The 26,770-nt window shown below is 47.6% G+C and overlaps 1 protein-coding gene across 1 annotated transcript in view; it reads right to left on the reverse strand.

Annotated features, from left to right (window-relative positions):
- Positions 1 to 695: 695 nt before the first annotated feature.
- The window catches only part of SCLT1 (sodium channel and clathrin linker 1), a 194,831-nt gene continuing 168,756 nt past the window's right edge, over positions 696 to 26,770 (reverse strand). Inside the window, exons 19-21 of the mRNA XM_040966760.1 lie at positions 8,588 to 8,666; positions 5,030 to 5,125; positions 696 to 1,190 (exon numbers count right to left, since the gene is read on the reverse strand). Of these exons, the coding sequence (XP_040822694.1) occupies positions 1,128 to 1,190; positions 5,030 to 5,125; positions 8,588 to 8,666 (238 nt within the window). The 3' untranslated portion in view covers positions 696 to 1,127. The remainder of the gene's footprint in view (positions 1,191 to 5,029; positions 5,126 to 8,587; positions 8,667 to 26,770) is intronic.

The following is a 26,770-nucleotide window of genomic DNA, read 5'->3' on the forward strand; positions in this document are numbered from 1 at the left end:
CTATGCAAATATTGATAACGATGAAGGAAGGACTGGAGCACACTGCTAAGAGCAGCAATGAGTCAACAACGCGGTCTGGCGGTCCCGGGGCTTTGTGAAGAAGCGAGGTTTGCACAGGCATGGGAAGAACGTGCACCTGGAAGTGCATATGCAGACACCGGTGTTGGGAGCGAAGATGATGCACCGAGGGAAGTAAGAGCAGGTCGTTAAGGCTGGGGCCCAAGAAATGGAGGGGAAAGAGATGGGAGGGAGGCAAACTCCTGCTTCAGCTTGTTAGCACTATCTCTGGGCTGCTAACCGCTGGCTGGATGTCTATACATAAATGTTTTCATGTCTTCCCCACTCAGACTCATTATCTTTTATTCAGAAGACTGTAAGAGCCTCCTGACTGGGTATTCAGATGTAAACCCATTTGCTCTAATCACCAGAGACCAGGATACATCAGACTCAGTCCAGGAACAGAGAACCACTAAACGGTTCTATGACACTCAACAGGCCTGCCAAAGTTCAACGCCATGTATTCTTTAATCAGTACTGCTACTGAGTAATAAAAAGCCTTTCCCAAATCTTGAGTATCAAGTTCTATAAATACTGGGAACCATGTAAGTTAGAAATGAATCACTACAATTTTACATAAAATACATGACAGCACCATTTTAGAAATTGAATAATTTATTACATTTTTGAGTTCATAATAAAATGGATTCTTAGGAACTTTAAAAAGGGATTAGGAATAACAATTAAGGGTAAAATTCCGAAATATTGGTACCTGCAATATCAACTTCTAGCATTCTCTTATAAATCTGTTTCTCATGATTAGCATAGTTAGAAAATTGTGTTCTTCATGGGGGAGGGGAGGAAATTTAAAAAATAGACACATTGATAAAGGCAATGGGTTCTTCTCAGCTGGCTTTATTCTCCACTGAAGCTCAATGGAGGATTTTCTTTTCTTACAGGAAGCTGTTACTGTTCTGTTGTCCAACAAGCCTCATAACAGAATGGGAGAAGCTTATGCAGAATGACACAAGCCCCAGCCATGCTCTGCAGGCTTTCCTGTTTCAGTACACGTCTAGTCCGCCAGCTTCCCCAACGCTAAAGTCCTGTGAGTGAACTAGCAGGGGATATTTTTAAATACTTTCCAGATTCATCATGGAGGCTGCTTTTCTTCTCTGCACTGTAATCACACTGAGCTGCAATTAAAATAAACAATCAGTAAGCAGTTACTTCTTCTACAGAAATTCTTAGATTAACACAATGAACAATGCATCACAACCTACCATTATTGAAAATAACCTTTACTGGAAGGAGCCATTTTTGTGTTCATTTCTCTTTACTTTGGATGGTTTCAAATATCCTTATTACATTAGAGACATGCCTGTCATAATGACATTCCATAGCTTCCTGTGATGTACTTAGAATTCCAAAACATATTCCACAGATGGATGAAAAATGTCTTGATCAGAAAAGTATCTAAAACCAAACTAACTGGGAGCCGGCCCAATGTGGGCGCAGGCTTGGTAGCAGCTCGCGACAGTAAGGCAGTGCACACAATGCGAAGGGTCTCCCTCTCATTGCTGCACTTCATTCCGTAGTTTTCTCTCCACATATAACCAGATTTAAAGGATCTTCACACAAAAGTTCTGGAAATGCATGTACACCACTAGCATATATACTCCTAATTTTGGTTTTTGTTTGCACCTTAGAAGTAGTTCCACATTGGAGGCACTTCACACAGCTGCAGGTGATTTACCTATATGGCTATTCCAAACTTGTTTTTAAAAAGATTTATTTATTTTTACTGGAAAGTCAGATCAGTTTATGGAGAGAAGTAGAGGAAGATCTTTCATCCTCTATTTCATACCCCAAATGGCTGCAATGGCCAGAGCTGAACTGATCTGAAACCAGGAGCCAGGAGCTTCTCCCGGGTCTCCCACGTGGGTGCAGGGTCCCAAAGCTTTGGGTCGTCCTCGACTGCTTTCCCAGGCCACAGGCAGGGAGCTGGATGGGAAGTAGAGCAGCTGGGACATGAACATGTAAATGGGATGCCATTGCTTGCATGCAGAGGATTTATTCATTGAGCCATTATGCCAGACCTGGCAACTATAAAATTTAGCTGGCCTACTACTTTGAGTATCTGGGTAGTTTTTAATATTTTGAAATCACTGACAGTGCTTCAACTAGTATTTTTACATGCTGCTTCCTTGTGAAGACTTCCCTAGGTGCAAGTATGGGTCAAGAGCTATGCATATTTATTCTTTTAGAGAAATATTGCCAAAATTGCTTCAAAGAGATTGCATTAATCTATACTTCTATCGACTATGTGTGATACATTATTAAACTTCATGATCTCATATGAAAAATGACACATGATTACAACTGAAGCTTCTATTTGTCATACACAGATGAGGCTAACCATCTTCTTCAATGTTTGCATGCTGCCATTTTTTCCTGTAAATATCAGAATTTGCCTATTTCTTTGACTACATTTTTTGACTTGGACACTATGAATTTAGCATATTAGCCTTTTGTTATGAGTGGTGTAAATATTTTCTGTGATTTTTTGATGTAGAAATTAAAAATCTTATCTAGTCACATTTATTAATCCTTTCATAGTTTTTAGGTTTTGTGTCTTTTTCCTAAAGATTTATTTATTTTTATTTGAAAGGGAGATTTACAGGAAGAGGACAGGGAGAAAAATATCCTCCACCTGCTGGTTCACTCCCTAAATGGCTGCCATGGCTGGAGCGTAGCTGCACTGATCGGAAGCCAGGAGTTAGGAGCCTTTTCTGGGTCTCCCACATGGGTTCAGGGGCCCAAGACTTTGGGTCATTGTCAGTTGCTTTCACAGGCTACAAGCAGGAAACTAGATCTGACATGGAGGAGCCAGAACACGAACCAGCACCAATATGGGATGCAAGCACTTGCAGGTAGAAGATTAGCTTGTTGATCCACTGTACTGGTCCCATTTTGTGTTATGTTGACTTTACAAAGTGTCACACCATCAAAAGAACAAACTATGGTTCAGAAGCCTTGAGTGGTAGTTGGATGAAGAGTGTGCAGCACAAGTCAGTCAGAATAGGGCACTCAGAACATGAGTGAATCAGCACAAGACGCTAAGCGTGCCATGTCACACCTTGTACTCGTGCGGCCTGTCCTTAGTTGGATGCTCTAACAGCAGTTTCCAGTGTTAGAGGAAAAGGGCAAAATTGGAAATGACTCAGTGAAGGCAAGATAAGGACTTTCAAAACTGCATGTATATTTTATACCCATTGTGTCCCTTTAACACAGAAAATCACTAACTCTGGGAAATACGTTCCCTTTGTGTTTAAAGAGAATGTAAAATGATTACTTTCCATCTCCAAATAAGAACACAATGCAAGGGATAAAGCTTAAGGAAAAATCTGTTACAGAATAATTTGTGACGTGGACACAAAAGATTAAAAAAAAACCTCACAACAACAATAATGGAGTTTTTCAAGTGGAAAACTTAAATAACAGGAGGAAAATCAGGGCTAGATTGCTAAAGTTTAATTCTGTCAAATGGAACTTTAACTAGATATCACTTGAGTATAAAATTCAGTATCCTTAACTCTACTCTACCATACAGCTTGATTTTTTACTATACAGCTGAAGGTGCTTGACTTTAAGTTGGTATTTTTTACCATTATTAAAAAAATACATAGCAATTTAATTTCTTATATATTCACCAATGCATCTACTTAATAATGGTTATACAAATTTAATTTCTTTTATATCCATGTAAGTATATATTTGCTACTGAAGACTTTACACATGTTAATTCTGCTGATCCTTCCATGAGTATATGTAGTAGGTGTTACCCTACGCTGATCATGCGGAAATGGAGGATTTAAGAAGCTGCAATGATCAAAAGTTACTTGATGACTTAATGGTGCTAGTCGACCTGCCAGACCCCGGACCACGTGCTGTGGAGACACTGCCTAATGCATCCCGACTTCTGCAATAATCTAAAGGAATGGCATGAATTCTTGAATCATTAGTTACTCTGTACATTAACCCATAACTTCCTAAGAAATTGGAGAGGACAAGCTATTACTGGTTTTCTTTAAAACATCATAATTATCATGTGTATGTAGGCAGAGAAATGTAGTAGGAGCTAAGTATAATATTAATTTACATTAAAACAGCACATTCAGTACCAAAAACAAAATAGAATCACTTGATTTGTTTTTGTTGTCTGCTTGCTCTAGCCACTCGTCCATCCACCCACTTCAGCTATCTCTTTTTAGTCCTTAGCTCTATAATCTCTGAACTGATTTCATTTTGTTTCTAACAGCAGGGACTGCTGTTTCAAATGGTCCATTTCACTTATATGATGTGTGTTTGTTAGGAAAACTAACTCTTTAGTATTTCAATGATGTTCTTCACTTCTTACTATATGTTCTAATGAACAACTTTTATACTGTATTTAAAATTTACTTGATCACGTACAGAAGTGCATTAAATGAAGGTAATCTAATCCAAGTTAATTTTTCCCACTTTAAAACAAAGTGGAAAATAGGCAATGCAACTCGAACTATTGTATTCAAAACAATGCTGTCTACTTTAAATCTGTCAAGAATATCTACCTATCTAGTTTTATACAAAAACATAATTCAGAGCAGTGTTGTCTGTTGGAACGACCTTGTGAAGAATGTTCTAAACTGTATACATGATAACCACAGGTACCTATGGCTATTAAGAACTTGAAATCTGGGTAATGAAGATTTCAATCTTTATTTTAATTACATTATTTCTAATGTAAATAACTGCCTGTGTCTAATATCTACCCTATGGGACAATACAGTTCTACACATATATGAAAACTGGACAACACTGATGTTGGTTTTTCATTTCCTAAGTTCTCTTTTTCAACTTCAAATATTAAACATACTAATTTTTTAAAACAGTTTAACCAAGTAAAAATAACACTACTAGTTCTGGGAACTCCCAATGACTTATCTTTGAAGCACTCAGTTGATTATCCCGGGAGAAGGAGGGCCTTCTGTACCTGCTGGGAGGCCGCGGCCGCTCTCTCCTCCGCCTGACTCAGGCGCCTCTGAAGTCTGTTGGCCTTTTCTTGATGTTCTAGAATTAATTTTTCATTCTATTAAGGAGAAAAACAAAAGAAACAAGCTAGAAATTCATATGTGACATGCAGGTGTTTTCTGGAAACTCTGGAAATCATTTTACAAATGAAAAAACATTTAAGAGTATATCCAAATTATGTTTTCAAGTTACCAGCTTCATAACACAAAGTTGGTTTCATACCTTCACCAAATCATTGTCATATAAATACCACAAAGCAAAGAGAATCAAAAGTTAGGGAAAAGACTTTCAATTTTTGATCTGTTAATCTTGAGTTGCTATTTGTAGAATCATCTTCAAAGTTTGTGACAACAGAGTGCTGGGTCCAATATCCAAAGTTTCAGTAGCAGGTGAGGGGAAGGGGAGGACGAACTGTTTCTGCATGTTCTCCAAGGCACCTGCTGACCCCAAATGCTATTAACTCAAGAGAGTTATCAGGCACTGTTTAGGTTTGAAGTACGCTCCCCAACATGGGGTTCAAGTCCTAAACCCCAGTACTTGTACATGTGACCTTACTGGAAACAGGGTCATTAGGATGGTCATAATGTATATTAATAATGTCTTCATAAAAAGGGGAAAATCAGACCCAGAGACTGACATGTGCCCAGAGAAGACAACGTGAAGATCACCTACCAGCCAGGGAAGGCCCACGACCGACAGAAACGAGGGACAGAACAGACTCCCCCACAGCCCTTGGAAGGATCAGCATTGCTTACGGCTTCCGTGTGGATGTCTAGCCTCAGAATGGGGAGATACTATGTTTCTATTATTTATGGCACTCATCTTTTAATATTTTGGTATAGCAGGAACTGTACAGGCATCATGAATGCAAACCTATCACAATATGTAGGTAAGGTTAAATAATTTATCAATTAAAAAAGTAAGCTCTGCTCATACTTATTTATTAGCCTAGTAATGGTGCATCTGAAAAAATGTTTTTGTGCAACTAGAATGATCTATCTATCCAGTTTTTCTGCCACTTAACACACTGAGAGGATAATATCGGCTTAACTAGGAAAACTAGAAAAACATACCTTCTGTAAAGAAATAGACAGTTTGTGTCTTAACATACAAATAGAGTGAATTTCATGCTTAACAACATAAAATATTAAAATAACAACTTGTTAAATGAAGCTTATTATATTTATTATGCAAGAGAACTACAGCAGTTGCTCCAATTTACCAAGATATTTATTTATAGTCTGAAATTTTAAGATTCACACCATACATTGGAAAAAAAATCTTGGAGGAAAGTCTCATCATTTGTTAACAGTCATTTTCTTATTTACAGTATATATAATATACACTTCCTATATTGTTATATTGGTTAAGGAATGGTTCAGATTGGGTAAAGCATAATGTGCGATTATTCTTATTGCTTTTTAAAATAATTCACTTCTTTTTCAATGAAAGGCAGAGATGCAGAGAGAGGACAGACAGAGAGAATCCTCCATCTACAGGTTCACTTCTGAAAAAGCTGCGGGAGCCAGAGCTGGCTGGTCTGATGCCAGGGGCCAGGAGCTTCTTCTGGGTTTCCCATGTGACTTGGGAAGTTCTGTTATCTTCCCAGGCCATTAGCAGAGAGCTGGATTGGAAACAGAGCAGCTGGAACTCAAACTGGCACTCATTTGGAGTGCTGGCACCACAGATGGAGGCTTAGTTTGTCCTGCCACTGTGCCAACCCATGGTTGCTTTTTCTTTTCTCTTAAAAAAAAAAAGAGACTGATTTATAAAGCCAGAGTGATTAGAAGGAAGAACAAGGAGAAAGAGAAGGTAGAGAGAGAGAAACCTTCCATTTGCTGATTTCACCCTGCAATTGGCAGTACTAGCTGTGTCTGGGCTTAGGCTCAAGTCAGGAACGAGGAGCTCCATTTGGTCTCCCACATCATAAAAGTGGCAGAGGCCCAAGACTTTGGGCCATCATCTGCTTGATCCCTAGGCACATTAGCAGGAAGCTTTACTGGAAGCAAAGCGGCCGGAACTTAAACCAGCACGCCACAGATGTGGGATGCTGGCATCCTAAGCTCCACAATGCTGAAGCACCACATTGCTGGTCCCCCATGGCAAATTTTTTTTTAGATTTATTTTTTATTGGAAACTCAGATTTACAGAGAGAAGGTGAGACAGAGGGAAAGATTTTCCATCTGCTGGTTCACTCCCCAAGTGGCTGCAACAGCTGGAGCTGAGCTGATCTGAAGCCACGAGCCAGGAACCTCCTCCAGGTCTTCCACAGGGGTGCAGGGTTCCAAGGCTTTGGGCCATCCTTGACTGCTTTCCCAGGCCACAAGCAGGGAGCTAGATGGGAAGTAAAGCAGCCAGGACAGGAACCAAACCATATTGGGATCCTGGGCATGCAAAGCAAGGATTTAGCTACTAGGGCCCTGTAGTTGCTACTGATATCCCAACAAAGTTAACATTGTTGTGTTGAATATCTTCCTTTACATTTTTAAAGTTGCTTTCTTTAGACTTCTGGAAATAGAAGCTATATTAGAGAGGTTTCCTCTTTGTGTTATTTATTTATTTATTTTTTAATTAGGGACAGCCCATAAGGAATAATGAGTGCAAGTCTTCCAGGGCTCACAGAGGGCACTGGGCAAAGACAGGAGCTGGGAATTCAGTCTGGGTCTCCACTGTCTATACAAATCCAATTACTGGACCCTTCTTCTTACTCCCCTCAATTTGGAGTGAGAAGAAACCAGAGCCAGGAGCTGGAGCAGAGTCCTGAGTCTAGGTACTTGAACTTGGGATATGGGCAGTCCAACTGGCAGCTTCATCATGAGGCCAAACACCTGTGTCTGGAGTGTTTTTAACAACTATTCTTTAATTTCTTTTTAAACAATTCATAGCAATTTTAAGGTATCACGGTGGCAAAGAGTAATGGCCTCACCATGGTTCCTTTAGTGGACCACAAAGACAGACGCTCATATACTGCAGTAGCAATGTTCCAACAAGTTCATCCCAAGTTAGAACATCAAATGAAGAACTAGAGTTCTAGGGAGCACCAACTGTAATCCTTGCTCACCTTTGTTAAAGCCTCAAAGAAAAAAAAAAAGATAAAGTCTTACTTTATTTAGCTATAAGGCATAAATCAAAATGTTTTAATTTAAAACACTGCTGTCCCAGTAGGCAGAAGTATTTTCTACACCTCTTTTATGACGGATTAAAAATATGAGTAGGCTGAAAACCACAATCTTGGTGACGTATAGCCATCCAGAGTATTCTAACATATTCTCTGGACTCTGCACAGTCCATGCTGGCAGAGCTGACACAGCAGCTCTCCTTTGGTTGCTTATATAGGATGAATCACCAGTGTTCAAAGCCATTATCCACATGTGTTGTACGTGGACTTGATACAGTTACAGCTGATTTCTGCATGGTTATTTTCAATAGCGAGTTAATTTAAATCTGGCTCAGGTAAAATTCTCTACAATGCCTATCAAACGGCAGCAGAAAGTGGTTCCTGGGGGAATCATTATCTTACCTCAACTACCTTTTCATTTGCCATTTCCAGCTGAGAAAGAAGCTCTTGGGTGTGAAATTTCTGCCGACTCAGCTCACTCCTATTAATGGAGAGAGGAAAAAATCTTCAATATAATTGTTACAAATCTAAAACAAAACCTTTATTGGTGATATATATATATATATACATTTTTTTCATATTTTGAACAATAACACCAAGTTGATGTGACAAACACAGTTCCTTATTAGGACATCATTTCTTTTTTGCTAAATGCACACAATGCTTCAACATCATTCCAATGTAGCACATTGGGCTTAACATCTTAGTTGTATATGCAATATATTTTATACTTTTATATCCTTTGTGCTTCGTTATCTGAAATTATCTGATACACAGAACAGTCTTCTTCCCTTTTTAAACAATTACTTTCTTGTTACAATTGTTTACATAGTTGAGAGGAATGCATGCCCATGTGGGACTCTGCTTAGGGTGGGGAGTGACAGGTTTGGAGGACAGTAAGTGGGACAAATGTTTCAGTTATTTTTTCTTCCTGTATCCTCAGAGTAGGAGGGAAGGGTCTGCTCTTTGTTGTTAAACTACACCAGCACCCGGGGATTGGGGGATATCACTTGATGAGGCCCTAGAGACCCCAAGGTGGGGAATAATATTCTGAGGGTGTTACTTGAGTGGTTTTGATAGTTCTGAGAAGTTTTTGGCTTTGTTGCTCCAGGCTTGAGAAAATCTTTTCAAGTTCTAAGGTTGACAGACTTCACCTTAGTGTATCTGCAGACTCCAAGAACCGTCTCCTGTGGTGGCCTCAGACTTGACTCCTCTGTATATGAGCAAATTCAGGGTCAGGTGCGGTCTGTCACTTGTACCAGCCAAGGCACTTATCAGTGGATATAAAATGTCTGGTCAGTTCTGTCCCAGCCAGTCCACCGAAGGCCTGGTCCCCATGTATACAAGTGGGTCTAGGCAGGGCGACCTTCAATAACCTCCACCAGGCTTGATTCCAGCCACAGTTTGTGTGTGTGTTAGCCTCTGTTTTGGCCTAACCCAGCCCAGCCCAGCCCACACCCCATTTGGCTCTTGTGCACAACCATGGGTGCTACAGCTTAGCTCAGCCCGACCACCTACCCCAACACTTGGCCCTCATGTACGCCAAGGGATGCAGCTATCTTGTCCAGTCTAGCCTGCCTCCCGCCCTGATTCTCATACTCAATAGTAGTAGGTACAGCCTAGCAGGGGAGTGCCCACAGTTCCCCTGTCAGGCATGCTTCCAGCCCTGGATCTTGTGCTGCCAGAGGGTCCTGTGGTCCAGCCTGACATGGCTTGCCCCCAGTCCTGAGACTCACTGGTGGGTACTGTGGCCTCGCTCTACAGGCTTGCACTCATTTTGGCTCTTATCAATGGTGCTACCGTCATCCAAGCCTGGCACAACCACAGACCTGGCTCTCTTGTGATCTGGTGGGTGCCATGGCCTACTCTCTGGCCTATTCCACACTCACCAGTGGGTGCCGCAGCCCATCATGGGAGTCCCTTGAGTTCTCCTATCATCCCGATTTGCAGCCCCAAGTCTTGTACATATGGATAGATGCTTTGACCCAGCCTGGCATGGCCCATCTGCAGTCTCAGCTGTCACTGGAAGATGTTGCAACCTAGACCAGCTGGGTGTGGCCCATACCTTGTCCTAGCTCTCATGTGTGCAAGTGGGTGTTATGACCTGGCCCAGCCTGGCCTGTCCTCAGAGCTGGTTCACACAAATGCTGAGGATTGCTTCACACTTGCCTGGCCCACTGCTCTACAGTGGGATCTGTGGCCTAGTAAGGAAGTTCCCTAAGTTCCACTACCAAGCTTGCTCCCAGCCCGGAATCCCATACATACTGGTGGATGCAGTGGCATGGTCTTTCCTCAGTCCCAGCCTTTGCATGTGCCAGTGGAGTGCTGTAGCCCGGCTCTGCCTGGCTTCCTCTCAGCCCTAGCTCCAGCAAGTGTCAGACAGGTTCCTGTCAAGTGAGTTCTGTGGCTAGCCTGACTTGGTCCATCATCACCCATAGCTCTTTGTATAAACTGATGTGTGCTGCTATCCTATAGAGGTGAGCCCACAATTCTCCTTACAGAGTATGTCCCCAGATCTGGTTCTTTTGCATTCTGGTGGATGCTGTGGCCAGCCTGACATGGCCCAGTCTCTGTTCCAACACTCATGGGTGGATACTGCAGCCTATCCCAGCTAAACATGATTCCCATTCCCGCTTTTGTATTTGCTAGAGGGTGGTGAGTATTGCTATTTAGCCCGGCCCAGGTCTCCTATGTAGGCAGGTACCTTGGCGTGACCCAGACACGCCCTTGGGTTTTCCCCCTCTAAACCACTCCATCTCAGTTTCCTTGTCTATCTGTGAGTGCAGTGGCCTGGTCTATGGAACACCCCAGAAGCCATTCCTCCCCTCGCAAACATGCCCTCTGCTGCTCTGGTTCCCACTCCAATATGTCCCCAGACAGCCTTCCCCAGGCAATTTGCAGATCCCCAGACTGGGGTCCAGGGTGCCATGTCCTTGCTGGATATTCCCCACATTCTCCACATATCTTAAAAAAATTAAGCAACTACGCTGGCACACTGGTATAGTTTACCCAAATTTGGCATTAACCTGGCCTGGAATGCCCGCCAGCTACTGTCTGCTTTTCTCCCAGCAGTGCAACTCTTACCTAGATACAAGGCAACATAGTCAACTGCCTAGAGCTGGGGCTTCTATCATTTTCTTTTTGCTTATCATATGAATGTTTTCCAAAAGTTCATGAAAATTGTATCTTATGAACAATTCTGTATGGATTTAAAATTTTTTCTCCCACCAAAACAAATTTTAATATACTACTTTCATGAATTTTTAAAAGTTCTTTTATATAAGCCTATTTATTTTTGGCCAAAGATCATTTCAAGAATCCTAAGTTAAGCAAAGATAGAATATAATCTCAAGAATAACAGGAATAAATACCACATCAATTTCTGAGTATTAAACTAGTTTTTGCCATATTTGCTTTTGTTCTTTTGTCTTTAAAAGGCTGTGCTTTTTTGGGTAATGTTTATTTTTACTTGAAAGAGTTAGAGTTAGAGAGAGCGACTATGACTGGGACTGGTTCACTTCCCAAATGGCCAAGCTGGCCAGAGATGGGATGGTCCAAAGTTAGGAGCCAGGAGCTTTATTTGGGTCTTCCACGAGGGAGCATGGGCCCACTCATTTGGGCCATACTGTGCCGCATCTCTAGGCATGTTAGCAAGGAGCTGGATCAGAGAAGCATCCAGGGCTAAAACTGGTGCCCACATGGGATGCCAGAGCTGCAGGCAGAGGATTAGTATGCCATGGCACCAAAAGCTTATGTGTCTTAGATAACAAATGAACAGCTTCAAATAACTTCAACTTCATTTTTTTTTCAAATGAACATGTAAATAGGCCCAGTATCTCAAATTCCCCATCTTTAAATAAACAGCTGTTAAAATTAGCAAACACTTGTTAAAAATTTTTAGGGATGACCAAAATGTCATGCCATCCACTGTCAACCATACAAACATTTACTGAACACTTGCTTTGGCTCAGGTATATAATGGCGAAGACAGTTGTTGACACAAAACTTGAAGACTGAGAGAAAGACTGCTAGTACTAACTCAATGACTTCACCAAACAACTTCATTATGAGGAGTTTTAGCATCTATCACGACTTCCATGACAGATAACTTTAAATATTTTATCTTAGCCTTACTCTGGTGTTAATAATATCACAAAATGAATTATCATGCTTATTTTTTATTATCATGTGTGGTTCAAACTTTCCATTTCACAACATGAGAAAAAATACAAAAATCAAAATGACAACAGTGATCAGACTTCCAAAAAAAATGCAATTAAAGGTAAAATATAAGCATGTTATTGTTGGTTAAAAGATAATCCGTGAACATAACAAAGTTCAGATGAATCAATAATACTATTTGTAATGTTAGCTAGCATTCACCCCATACAAAGTCTTCTTAGGAAAATACCTACTGTATATCCAAAACAATTCTAATGAGAATGTCATACAAAATCAAACATCAGAAAGATACAAATCATTAAATGAAATTGGGTTACTTTCTGCTTGTGTGTGTGTGTGTGTGTATATATATACACAAAATATCTCAAGCTCTGTTATCCTTGTTGGACAGTGAGCACCTTTGCTATTTATCAATGTATCCTTATAGTCTACTGCTGAGCAGTTTGGAAAATAATATTGAAGTTGATGATGATGGTGATAAGAAAACACCTTCCTGGTGCTATGGGCCAGGCACTATCCTAGGTGCTTTCATAAGTTAACTTGTTTTACTTTTCATGAGAACCCTATGAGATCTTCATCTTTAGATATTAGAAAGTGAAAACACAGAGACATTTGAAAATAAAATTAAGTAACTGCTTATGTCACAGAACTTGTTAACCATAGGGTTGGGATTCAAAACCTTGGTCTCTGCCCTCAAAAGTTGATGCTTTTAACCACTGTCCTGAAATGCAATGTGGCAGGCAATCTAAATATTTATTAAGTAAGTCAAGGAAAAGTGTGTGTGTGTGTGCAAACACGTACATGCAAGCATGAGTGAATGTATTACATTGTTTTTTTCAGAGAGAAGAGAGACAAAGCTAACTAGCTGGCTAACTGACTGGACAGACAGATAGGTAGAGAGACACAGAGGTCTCCCATCTGCTGGTTCACTATGAATGGCCGCAAGGGCTGCGCCTGGGCCAGGCCAAAGCAAGGAGCTCCTTCCATATCTCTCAAGTGGGTTTAGGGGTCCACGCACTTGCGCTGTCTTCCACTGCTTCCACTGCTATCCAAAGTGTATTAGTAGGGAAATGGATAGGAAGTGGAGCAGTCAGGATCCAAACCTGTGCCTTTATGAAATGTCAGTGCTGCAGGCCATGGCTTAGGCTATTTTGCCACAGCAACAAACCCTGTATTAGGCATTCTAAGAGTATATTCTTACATTTGGGAATTTGATAAGTTAAATTTTTACCTTTGACTTCTCTCCCAAAAGTCTACTGTTATATTTAAACTAAATCTGTTTAATATTAAACGTTCACATTGATGGTTCCTAAACCTACTTCTTATCTTGCTACTTAATTTTCATATTCACATCTCCGTCCTAGTTCTTTAGGTTAAAAGTCTTAAGTCAACTGCTAATTCACATTCTGTCTTTAATGTAACATCTTATTTGCCTCTAAATAAAGTCTTCCTGTGAAATTGCAGAGAGAGAGAGAGAGAGAGAAAGGAAGGAGGAAGGAAGGGGAGCAGTGCAGTGGTATAGCATGCTAATTTCTATCCTGTTACTGCCAGCACATGGGTGCTGTTTTGTGTCCCAATTGTTCCACTTTTGGCACATCTTCCTATCTACGGCCTGGGAAAGCAGTGGAGGATGGTCAGAGTCCATCTGACTCTGTAGGCTTGTGGGAGACCTGAAGAATCTCCTGAATTAACCCAGCTCTAGCCACTGAGTTCCTTTGGGGAGTGAGCCAGCAGACAGAAGACCTTTCTCTTGGCCTCTCCTCTCTCTGTAATACCTGCCTTTAGAAAAATAAAATCTTTCTAAAAAATGAAAGTGTCTCTTGTATCTTCTTTTTATTTCAATTCAGTGCTTCCATTACAACTCACTCTAACTACTTAATTCTTAGATTTACCGCAGTAACAACTGCTTATGCTCCTCAGTATTGAGCAAATTGACAGAGAACACCAACCCCAGTGCACATAAAATCACTGAATCACTGTTTTTTCTCTCTAGTCCACACCGTGCTAGCACATTTCTCTTTCAAAAACATCATGGTAACAAGTTACTTCCTTCAGCAATAATCTCCAGTGTCTCTCTGCTATTGGAAAAAATAGTCCGAATTCCTAAGAATGGCATATAGAGTCCTTCAAAATTTGGTCTAATCTCTCTTCCCAGCTTTACTGCTGATAGAAACTTCTCACTTTGGTTAGGTTTCTGGAGAATGAATCCTATGCATTACCTTCAGAGTAAAAAACCAAGAAGGTGGCTGAGCAGGACACGCCATTGCTGACCTCCCCACACAAACCCCAGTTTCAATAGCTGTTTGTGATCCAGGTGACCTTCAGAAGAGCTCCAGAAACTAGGAATGTCACCTCTGGACGTGATCCAGATTATGGTATCAGTGGACAGAGCACAAGGAGTTTGAGCCTACCAGAGGCCCAGGAAGACTTATAAGGACAGACTAATCCTTTCTAGGTGCTTTTCTAGTTCATTCCAAACAACATCTTAACTGCAGTTATGGGACAAATTTGAGCTTCCAGTATATCGTGGGACTGAATTGGTAAGTAAGTATGTAAATGCATGTAGTGGACTTGAAGCAAACCTCGACACACAGTGATATCTAGAACAGAAATAGCAGAAGCAGCTACAGGCTCAGAGAAAATAAACACCTGCCTAGAATGTCCATAATGCTATCCACCAACAAAGACAAATCACAAAACTAATCCTTCACTGCACAGACAACATTATATCCCAGCAAACGCCAAGTACTCCCTTAGAACCATGACCTTACCTAAAATGCAAAATAAAGGGACAGAAACCAACCATTTAGGAACTAAAAATTTAAATGTTTGGGTTAAGATGTTAAAAATAGCTATATTTTAAGGAAACTCAACTTCAAGAGAACACCAATACAAGATTTAATATTCAAACAGACACAATAAATAGAGATGAAAGCAAAATCAAAGAGAAACCTTTCAACAGAAAAACACAATAAGTGCAATAAAAATGCATTAGAAAGCGTCAAAAGCAGAACAGATCAAGCAGGGGAAAACGTCAGTAAGCTCGAAGACAGGTTCTTTGAAAACACAGTTAGTGGCTGATGAATTGGCACAGTAGGTTAAGCTGCTGTCTGTGAATGTCAGCAACCCATATGGGCAGCTGTTTGAGTCTCCGCTACTACACTTCCAATATGGCTCCCTGTCAATGTGCCTGGAAAAGCAGCAGAGGATGGCTCAAGTCTGTGGGCTCCTGCAATCAGGTTGTAGATCTGTGTGGAATTCCAACCTCTTGGCTTTGGTTTCTCACAGCCTTTGCGGACATTTGGGAATGAACCAGTAGAAAGAAGGCCTCTCTACATCTCTCCTTCAAACAAATAAATATTTTAAAATAAGAAAGCATAGGAGCAAAAAGAATCAAGAGGAACAAAGAAAACTTATTAGAAATATGGCATAGATGAAAAGAGAAAATACTATGGTTCAAGAGGAAGTTAAGAAGGTCCAAGAGGTGGGAGGCATATTCACAGACTGACAAAAAACTTTCCAAACCCGAAGATACGACCATAGTTATAGGAAGGTAAAAGTTCACCAGTCAGATTCACACCAACCGTGTCTACCCTCAAGATGCAATAGAATCAGGTTTTCTAAAATTAAAGCTAGAGATTCTTTTTTTTTTTTTCTTTTTTTGTTTTTTTTTTTTAATGTTTATAAGATTTTATTTTGACATTTTTTTACAAAGTTAATTAGAGTAAGAAGGTTCAAGGGCTACATGAAAGTGGATAATACTAGTATGTTTTCCATATTGTTACCTTCATGTTTAAAGGGGGTTATTTAAGGGAGAAGGCCCACCCAATTTCCCACCCTCCCCAGGTCCCAGATGTAGGGCATGCTCTGAGGTTCTTGCTCAAGTGGTTTTGATATTGCCACAGTCATGAATCGCTGTCAATCTTGCCACTCCAAGCACTATGAGATCTTTGAAAAATCAACTGATTGACATAGTCCATCATAGCTGAGATGGTTGGTTGACCTGTTCTGTCTTCTCTCTTTTCTTCGTTAGGGTTCTGAGTCCAGCATTTAGATTAGGAAGATCTCCAAAGAAACTTCTTGTATGTGCTAACAAGTACAGGGCCTGGCACCGTCCATCGCTCCAATCAGCTGGTGGTTGCAGTTGCTGGGTTGGTTCTGTTTTCACTCCCGACTTCCACTGGAACCAATGGGTGTTGCAGTCCAGCCTGGTTCTGCCCAGCACATACTTGGCCCTCACATAAACCAGCGGGAGCTGCAGCCTAGGTTGGAGCGACCCACAATAACCCCCACCAGGCCCACTCCCTACCCTGGTTTGCCAGTAAGTGTAGCAGTAATCCAGTCTGTCCCACACCCCATTCCACCCCAGCCGCTATCTTAGTTATCTTAGTTTTATGTCCTGTGAAAGTGGTAACCCAAGAGGGATGAGCCCACTATTTCCCTCCCAGGCCTCTCCCACTCCCAGATTCCGGTTGATGCTGCGTCTAAGCCCAAACAACCCTTGCCCACTTTAATTTTGCTTGCACCAGTAGGAATAATCCGCCCAGCCCGGCTTTTCCCTGATCTGGTCCGCATGAGGCGCACAGGTGTGGTAGCTCTGCCTAGTCTGGTCTGCCCCCATCCCAGCCCATGCTCTCCTGCGGAAGTAGCTGTCCTGCAAAGGAACCCTCCCTTATTCCCCTGCCGGCTCTGCCCACTTCCTTTCTTGTTCTCAGGCTGGTAGGGCGCTGCGGTCCCTTCCGGTACAGGCAACCTCACCTCGGCATTCCATAATGTGCACTAGTCTTTGTTGCGACCAACCCTAGGTCGACCCACACTGGTGCCTGGATTTGCCAGTGGATAATGTGGACAGATTCAGCCTGGTCTTGCCCCCACGTCAGCCAATTGTATGCCAGTGGGTAGCTTTCCATGGCCTTTTCTGGGCTGTTTCCTATCATGTTTCTTGCGTTTACCTGCCAGGTCTGTGTCCTGCCAGAGGAGTTGCCCAGGCTCCTCCATCAGAACCTCTCCCAATGCCAGGTTTCACGCTTACCAGTGGGTCCATGAGCCAACCCTACTCAGTCCACCTCCTGTAATAACAGGAACTGTGGCTTTTCCTGACTGGCCTTCCACCCAATCTGGTTCTTGCTGTTGGATGTTCCAGCCCAGCCATGGTTTGTCTATACCCACATATGGCTCACACATGGCTCAGTAGGGGTTTGAGACCCTGCCTGGTCCATCCCACATCTGCCCTGGTCCTCCAGAACACCAGGGGGAGTCGGGGTCCGGCCCGGTTTGGTGCATCCAATCCCAGTCCACACTTGTGCCAAGGGAGACTACAACTGTTTCCAGATCAGAACGCAGCTCCCCTTCCAGGCCATGTGCCTCTTGGTGGGAACCTCAGCCCAGCTAGGGTTGTCCCCTTTGCTCCCCAACCGGGTCTGTTCCCAGCCATAGATCACTTGCCTGCCAATGGATGCTCTGACTCAGCTTGGCACTGCTCCTCACCTGTCCCGACCTCTGCCTTAGACACTGTGGCTTAGCGTCCCTGGCTCCCACAGACCAGCAGGTACAAGAACCTAGCTCGGCAAGACCTCTGTTCCCTCCTGGTTTCTAGTTTTACTTGTGGGCTAAGGTTTGTTCAGTCGTGCCTAATCTACTCTGTTCCATTACCAGTTGACACATTGGCCAACTGTTGGAGCTACTTTTGCAGGACAGGCCCCAAGCCCTAGCTTCTGCATGACTGGTATTTGGTACTCAGAATTATTAGTGATTTAAAGTTTTGCTAAGGAAGAGTTACTGCCTGTTTAAGGTCCAAGAAGCACAATGGGTTCAACCTGGAGCGAATTAAGCAGCAACTCAAAGAACCAAATCCCCAGAGCTCCCCGGCCGGGCGGCCAGCAGGCAGAGCCTGGCACCAAATGGCGCACTGGCCGCCCGGGGACAGCTCAGCACATGGTGGCTGGAGGTTTAAATAACCCAGGCCCAAGGTCGCGCCCCTCCCAAATCCCATTCACCGCCCCATGAGGGCGGCGGGTGGGTGCCGGGCCTGCCCAGTCCCGGAGGCCTCCCCCTCGGTCTACTTACCCCGAAGGAAGCGGCCCCCGGAACCAGCAGGCCCGGGGACAGCTCAGCACATGGTGGCTGGAGGTTTAAATAACCCAGGCCCAAGGTCGCGCCCCTCCCAAATCCCATTCACCGCCCCATGAGGGCGGCGGGTGGGTGCCGGGCCTGCCCAGTCCCGGAGGCCTCCCCCTCGGTCTACTCACCCCGAAGGAAGCGGCCCCCGGAACCAGCAGGCCCGGGGACAGCTCAGCACATGGTGGCTGGAGGTTTAAATAACCCAGGCCCAAGGTCGCGCCCCTCCCAAATCCCATTCACCGCCCCATGAGGGCGGCGGGTGGGTGCCGGGCCTGCCCAGTCCCGGAGGCCTCCCCCTCGGTCTACTCACCCCGAAGGAAGCGGCCCCCGGAACCAGCAGGCCCGGGGACAGCTCAGCACATGGTGGCTGGAGGTTTAAATAACCCAGGCCCAAGGTCGCGCCCCTCCCAAATCCCATTCACCGCCCCATGAGGGCGGCGGGTGGGTGCCGGGCCTGCCCAGTCCCGGAGGCCTCCCCCTCGGTCTACTCACCCCGAAGGAAGCGGCCCCCGGAACCAGCAGGCCCGGGGACAGCTCAGCACATGGTGGCTGGAGGTTTAAATAACCCAGGCCCAAGGTCGCGCCCCTCCCAAATCCCATTCACCGCCCCATGAGGGCGGCGGGTGGGTGCCGGGCCTGCCCAGTCCCGGAGGCCTCCCCCTCGGTCTACTCACCCCGAAGGAAGCGGCCCCCGGAACCAGCAGGCCCGGGGACAGCTCAGCACATGGTGGCTGGAGGTTTAAATAACCCAGGCCCAAGGTCGCGCCCCTCCCAAATCCCATTCACCGCCCCATGAGGGCGGCGGGTGGGTGCCGGGCCTGCCCAGTCCCGGAGGCCTCCCCCTCGGTCTACTCACCCCGAAGGAAGCGGCCCCCGGAACCAGCAGGCCCGGGGACAGCTCAGCACATGGTGGCTGGAGGTTTAAATAACCCAGGCCCAAGGTCGCGCCCCTCCCAAATCCCATTCACCGCCCCATGAGGGCGGCGGGTGGGTGCCGGGCCTGCCCAGTCCCGGAGGCCTCCCCCTCGGTCTACTTACCCCGAAGGAAGCGGCCCCCGGAACCAGCAGGCCCGGGGACAGCTCAGCACATGGTGGCTGGAGGTTTAAATAACCCAGGCCCAAGGTCGCGCCCCTCCCAAATCCCATTCACCGCCCCATGAGGGCGGCGGGTGGGTGCCGGGCCTGCCCAGTCCCGGAGGCCTCCCCCTCGGTCTACTCACCCCGAAGGAAGCGGCCCCCGGAACCAGCAGGCCCGGGGACAGCTCAGCACATGGTGGCTGGAGGTTTAAATAACCCAGGCCCAAGGTCGCGCCCCTCCCAAATCCCATTCACCGCCCCATGAGGGCGGCGGGTGGGTGCCGGGCCTGCCCAGTCCCGGAGGCCTCCCCCTCGGTCTACTCACCCCGAAGGAAGCGGCCCCCGGAACCAGCAGGCCCGGGGACAGCTCAGCACATGGTGGCTGGAGGTTTAAATAACCCAGGCCCAAGGTCGCGCCCCTCCCAAATCCCATTCACCGCCCCATGAGGGCGGCGGGTGGGTGCCGGGCCTGCCCAGTCCCGGAGGCCTCCCCCTCGGTCTACTCACCCCGAAGGAAGCGGCCCCCGGAACCAGCAGGCCCGGGGACAGCTCAGCACATGGTGGCTGGAGGTTTAAATAACCCAGGCCCAAGGTCGCGCCCCTCCCAAATCCCATTCACCGCCCCATGAGGGCGGCGGGTGGGTGCCGGGCCTGCCCAGTCCCGGAGGCCTCCCCCTCGGTCTACTCACCCCGAAGGAAGCGGCCCCCGGAACCAGCAGGCCCGGGGACAGCTCAGCACATGGTGGCTGGAGGTTTAAATAACCCAGGCCCAAGGTCGCGCCCCTCCCAAATCCCATTCACCGCCCCATGAGGGCGGCGGGTGGGTGCCGGGCCTGCCCAGTCCCGGAGGCCTCCCCCTCGGTCTACTCACCCCGAAGGAAGCGGCCCCCGGAACCAGCAGGCCCGGGGACAGCTCAGCACATGGTGGCTGGAGGTTTAAATAACCCAGGCCCAAGGTCGCGCCCCTCCCAAATCCCATTCACCGCCCCATGAGGGCGGCGGGTGGGTGCCGGGCCTGCCCAGTCCCGGAGGCCTCCCCCTCGGTCTACTCACCCCGAAGGAAGCGGCCCCCGGAACCAGCAGGCCCGGGGACAGCTCAGCACATGGTGGCTGGAGGTTTAAATAACCCAGGCCCAAGGTCGCGCCCCTCCCAAATCCCATTCACCGCCCCATGAGGGCGGCGGGTGGGTGCCGGGCCTGCCCAGTCCCGGAGGCCTCCCCCTCGGTCTACTCACCCCGAAGGAAGCGGCCCCCGGAACCAGCAGGCCCGGGGACAGCTCAGCACATGGTGGCTGGAGGTTTAAATAACCCAGGCCCAAGGTCGCGCCCCTCCCAAATCCCATTCACCGCCCCATGAGGGCGGCGGGTGGGTGCCGGGCCTGCCCAGTCCCGGAGGCCTCCCCCTCGGTCTACTCACCCCGAAGGAAGCGGCCCCCGGAACCAGCAGGCCCGGGGACAGCTCAGCACATGGTGGCTGGAGGTTTAAATAACCCAGGCCCAAGGTCGCGCCCCTCCCAAATCCCATTCACCGCCCCATGAGGGCGGCGGGTGGGTGCCGGGCCTGCCCAGTCCCGGAGGCCTCCCCCTCGGTCTACTTACCCCGAAGGAAGCGGCCCCCGGAACCAGCAGGCCCGGGGACAGCTCAGCACATGGTGGCTGGAGGTTTAAATAACCCAGGCCCAAGGTCGCGCCCCTCCCAAATCCCATTCACCGCCCCATGAGGGCGGCGGGTGGGTGCCGGGCCTGCCCAGTCCCGGAGGCCTCCCCCTCGGTCTACTCACCCCGAAGGAAGCGGCCCCCGGAACCAGCAGGCCCGGGGACAGCTCAGCACATGGTGGCTGGAGGTTTAAATAACCCAGGCCCAAGGTCGCGCCCCTCCCAAATCCCATTCACCGCCCCATGAGGGCGGCGGGTGGGTGCCGGGCCTGCCCAGTCCCGGAGGCCTCCCCCTCGGTCTACTCACCCCGAAGGAAGCGGCCCCCGGAACCAGCAGGCCCGGGGACAGCTCAGCACATGGTGGCTGGAGGTTTAAATAACCCAGGCCCAAGGTCGCGCCCCTCCCAAATCCCATTCACCGCCCCATGAGGGCGGCGGGTGGGTGCCGGGCCTGCCCAGTCCCGGAGGCCTCCCCCTCGGTCTACTCACCCCGAAGGAAGCGGCCCCCGGAACCAGCAGGCCCGGGGACAGCTCAGCACATGGTGGCTGGAGGTTTAAATAACCCAGGCCCAAGGTCGCGCCCCTCCCAAATCCCATTCACCGCCCCATGAGGGCGGCGGGTGGGTGCCGGGCCTGCCCAGTCCCGGAGGCCTCCCCCTCGGTCTACTCACCCCGAAGGAAGCGGCCCCCGGAACCAGCAGGCCCGGGGACAGCTCAGCACATGGTGGCTGGAGGTTTAAATAACCCAGGCCCAAGGTCGCGCCCCTCCCAAATCCCATTCACCGCCCCATGAGGGCGGCGGGTGGGTGCCGGGCCTGCCCAGTCCCGGAGGCCTCCCCCTCGGTCTACTCACCCCGAAGGAAGCGGCCCCCGGAACCAGCAGGCCCGGGGACAGCTCAGCACATGGTGGCTGGAGGTTTAAATAACCCAGGCCCAAGGTCGCGCCCCTCCCAAATCCCATTCACCGCCCCATGAGGGCGGCGGGTGGGTGCCGGGCCTGCCCAGTCCCGGAGGCCTCCCCCTCGGTCTACTCACCCCGAAGGAAGCGGCCCCCGGAACCAGCAGGCCCGGGGACAGCTCAGCACATGGTGGCTGGAGGTTTAAATAACCCAGGCCCAAGGTCGCGCCCCTCCCAAATCCCATTCACCGCCCCATGAGGGCGGCGGGTGGGTGCCGGGCCTGCCCAGTCCCGGAGGCCTCCCCCTCGGTCTACTCACCCCGAAGGAAGCGGCCCCCGGAACCAGCAGGCCCGGGGACAGCTCAGCACATGGTGGCTGGAGGTTTAAATAACCCAGGCCCAAGGTCGCGCCCCTCCCAAATCCCATTCACCGCCCCATGAGGGCGGCGGGTGGGTGCCGGGCCTGCCCAGTCCCGGAGGCCTCCCCCTCGGTCTACTCACCCCGAAGGAAGCGGCCCCCGGAACCAGCAGGCCCGGGGACAGCTCAGCACATGGTGGCTGGAGGTTTAAATAACCCAGGCCCAAGGTCGCGCCCCTCCCAAATCCCATTCACCGCCCCATGAGGGCGGCGGGTGGGTGCCGGGCCTGCCCAGTCCCGGAGGCCTCCCCCTCGGTCTACTCACCCCGAAGGAAGCGGCCCCCGGAACCAGCAGGCCCGGGGACAGCTCAGCACATGGTGGCTGGAGGTTTAAATAACCCAGGCCCAAGGTCGCGCCCCTCCCAAATCCCATTCACCGCCCCATGAGGGCGGCGGGTGGGTGCCGGGCCTGCCCAGTCCCGGAGGCCTCCCCCTCGGTCTACTCACCCCGAAGGAAGCGGCCCCCGGAACCAGCAGGCCCGGGGACAGCTCAGCACATGGTGGCTGGAGGTTTAAATAACCCAGGCCCAAGGTCGCGCCCCTCCCAAATCCCATTCACCGCCCCATGAGGGCGGCGGGTGGGTGCCGGGCCTGCCCAGTCCCGGAGGCCTCCCCCTCGGTCTACTCACCCCGAAGGAAGCGGCCCCCGGAACCAGCAGGCCCGGGGACAGCTCAGCACATGGTGGCTGGAGGTTTAAATAACCCAGGCCCAAGGTCGCGCCCCTCCCAAATCCCATTCACCGCCCCATGAGGGCGGCGGGTGGGTGCCGGGCCTGCCCAGTCCCGGAGGCCTCCCCCTCGGTCTACTCACCCCGAAGGAAGCGGCCCCCGGAACCAGCAGGCCCGGGGACAGCTCAGCACATGGTGGCTGGAGGTTTAAATAACCCAGGCCCAAGGTCGCGCCCCTCCCAAATCCCATTCACCGCCCATGAGGGCGGCGGGTGGGTGCCGGGCCTGCCCAGTCCCGGAGGCCTCCCCCTCGGTCTACTCACCCCGAAGGAAGCGGCCCCCGGAACCAGCAGGCCCGGGGACAGCTCAGCACATGGTGGCTGGAGGTTTAAATAACCCAGGCCCAAGGTCGCGCCCCTCCCAAATCCCATTCACCGCCCCATGAGGGCGGCGGGTGGGTGCCGGGCCTGCCCAGTCCCGGAGGCCTCCCCCTCGGTCTACTCACCCCGAAGGAAGCGGCCCCCGGAACCAGCAGGCCCGGGGACAGCTCAGCACATGGTGGCTGGAGGTTTAAATAACCCAGGCCCAAGGTCGCGCCCCTCCCAAATCCCATTCACCGCCCCATGAGGGCGGCGGGTGGGTGCCGGGCCTGCCCAGTCCCGGAGGCCTCCCCCTCGGTCTACTCACCCCGAAGGAAGCGGCCCCCGGAACCAGCAGGCCCGGGGACAGCTCAGCACATGGTGGCTGGAGGTTTAAATAACCCAGGCCCAAGGTCGCGCCCCTCCCAAATCCCATTCACCGCCCCATGAGGGCGGCGGGTGGGTGCCGGGCCTGCCCAGTCCCGGAGGCCTCCCCCTCGGTCTACTCACCCCGAAGGAAGCGGCCCCCGGAACCAGCAGGCCCGGGGACAGCTCAGCACATGGCGGCTGTCCGGGATCCAGGCATGAGACGCCCCGTCCTGAGACCCCAAAGCTAGAGATTCTTAAAGTTGTCAGAGAAAAGAAGCAAGGAACACATATAGGAGACTGACTTGAATAAGTGTAATCCTCTCAGCAGAAACCTTTCAGCACAGAAGGGAATGGGATGAGACCTTTCTTTGTTTTAAAAGATTAATTTATTTGAAAGACAGAGTTATAGGAACAGAGGGAGGGAGGGGAGAAGGGAAAAGGAGAGGAAGGGACAGAGAGTCTTCTATCTGCTGGCTCACTTCCACTGGTCACAGTGGCCAGGGCAGGGCCAGGCTGATGGCTTCATCAGGGTCTCTAATGTGGCTGGCAGGGGGATCTGACACCTGGGGCATCTTCTGCTGCTTTTTCTAGGCCTTAGCAAGAAGCTGGATTGGAAGTGGATGAGCAGGGACACGATCTGGGACTCACATGGGATTGAAAGTGGTGGTTCAACATTCTATGACATGATGCCAATTCCTAGTCAAGAATATTTTATCCAATCAAACTATCTTTCAGACATGACAGAAAAAAAGGCATTCTCACATTGAGAAAATTTATCACCATTATATCTGCCTTAGAAGAAAAGCCAAAGGAAGTTGTTAAAACCAAGAGATGCTAACAAATACGAAAACTCTCAGAAAGAAGAAAACTCAGTGCAAAGAGTAACTATATAAGGAAATTCAGAATGCTGTAATATTGTAACATGGTATATAATGCACTAATCTCTTAAGTATAAAAACTACAAAATTATTAATAGTTACTTTGAAGTGATATGAAAGACTTATAGAAAGGTAAACAGGAACATACAAAATTCAAAATACAGGGAAAAATGCCACCTCAGAATATAGTTCTTTAGTAGTATTTATCTGTTTGTTGTTCATTTGCCACATTTGGGATCATTACTGTATTATTTTCTGTATCTTCATTTTTAGATTTCCCATTAAAATCATATCCCTTCTTTAACCCCACTTTTACTCTTATTTCTGTGTGATACTTTCTTAATGCACGGAAGTATAATCCCGGACATGACATTACTAGTGGTTTATGCACATCTGTATACAGATGTACATGAGTGAGCACGTCTAGACATACAGGTACACATTCCCCCAAGTGGCACGGGAATGCTACAAACACAGAATATATTTCACACAGTATCTATCACAGTTCTTACATACAGGGGTTCAATAAACATTTGCCTTTTTACATTTAAATTTCTACAGAAAAACTTGCCATTAGAAAATTTCATTTTTTTACAACTTTTGTATTTTAAAGACAGTGAACAGAGTGTCAGAGATCTCCCATCTACTGATTTACTCTCCCCAGAGTTCCCAGTTGGGTTGAGCTAGGCAAAAGTCAGGAGTCTAGAATGCAATCTGGGCCTCTCCTGTGGGTATCTGGGACTTGTCTGTGAACCATCACCTGTTACCTCCCAGTATGAGTACTAGCAGAAAGCTGAATTGGAAGGGTAGCCAGGACTTGAATCCAGGCAGTCTGCTATAGAATGCAGGTACTCCAACTGGTAACTGAACTGTGATGCCAAATACTTATTCTTTATTTATTCAAAAATTGTTTAAGTTACACATTTATATATGGGTTCAGTGTGATGTTTAAGGGTAATGATTAAATCAGGTTACAGAATTTCCATATCCTTAAACCTTCAGCAAATTTTATTCTTTACCTGCTCAATAAACACTGAGGAATCTACAAGAAAATATATTTTAAGGATTATTTTTACTTACTTAGATTCACTTATATTCTTCTTCCTTCTGCAAAAGATTTCAAGTGTTTAATTACAGGTTATTTTTCATTTCAGCATTTGTTTCAGTCTTATGGTTGTCTTTGAATGAAATTTTAGAAGGTATTAAAGGGTGAACAGTGAAGCAATTTCACCATTCTATCCCCTGAGACTTCTTTGGAGCCTTCCTGTCAGTCTTTTGCAACTCTGTATTTCTCTGTCAGGATATTCCACTGCAGGTATAAAGGAAAGACCCTGGAGGATGATCTGACGCTGTAATATCTAGAAGAAATTTCCCTTCACTGGAGAACATAATTGAGAGTTCTCTTTGCTATGAGTGATTTAGGATAAATATTAAATAAGACTTTCCCGAAAGTTTCACTATGCTATTACAGTTGAAACACCTGCCAAGTAAAACTACATATTTTCTTCTCTGCAAATCTTTAAAACCAGAAACATTTTTACCTATTAGGAATGATATAAGTGTAGCCTGCCAGAAAACAGAGATGACAATTCAAGTTTCTGTTTGATATTATGGTACTTACAGGTATTTTATACTAAATAAATATTTTCTCTCCCTCTAGCCCTCTCATCTGCTGGTTCACTTTCCTAAAGCCCTCGAGGCTTAACATGGGGCCAGGACAGACTGTAGCTGGCAGCCAGGAACTTATGCTAGGTTCCCATTTGGATGGCAGGAACCCAATTATCTATCCCACTAATGTCATTTTCCAGGGTTTACATTAACAGGAAGCTGGAGTTAGGAGCTAGAATTAGATTTTGAATCCAGGTGCTCAAATGCATGATACAGACATCTAAAGCTAGGTCAACTCCTTGCTCCTAGATAAAAATGTAACATAAATTGTTCCTAATTTGTCTATAGTTT

Source organism: Ochotona curzoniae, unplaced genomic scaffold (genome assembly GCF_017591425.1).
Source record: "Ochotona curzoniae isolate NIBS_2020 unplaced genomic scaffold, NIBS_Ocur_1.0 scaffold_4506, whole genome shotgun sequence".
Taxonomy (NCBI): domain Eukaryota; kingdom Metazoa; phylum Chordata; class Mammalia; order Lagomorpha; family Ochotonidae; genus Ochotona; species Ochotona curzoniae.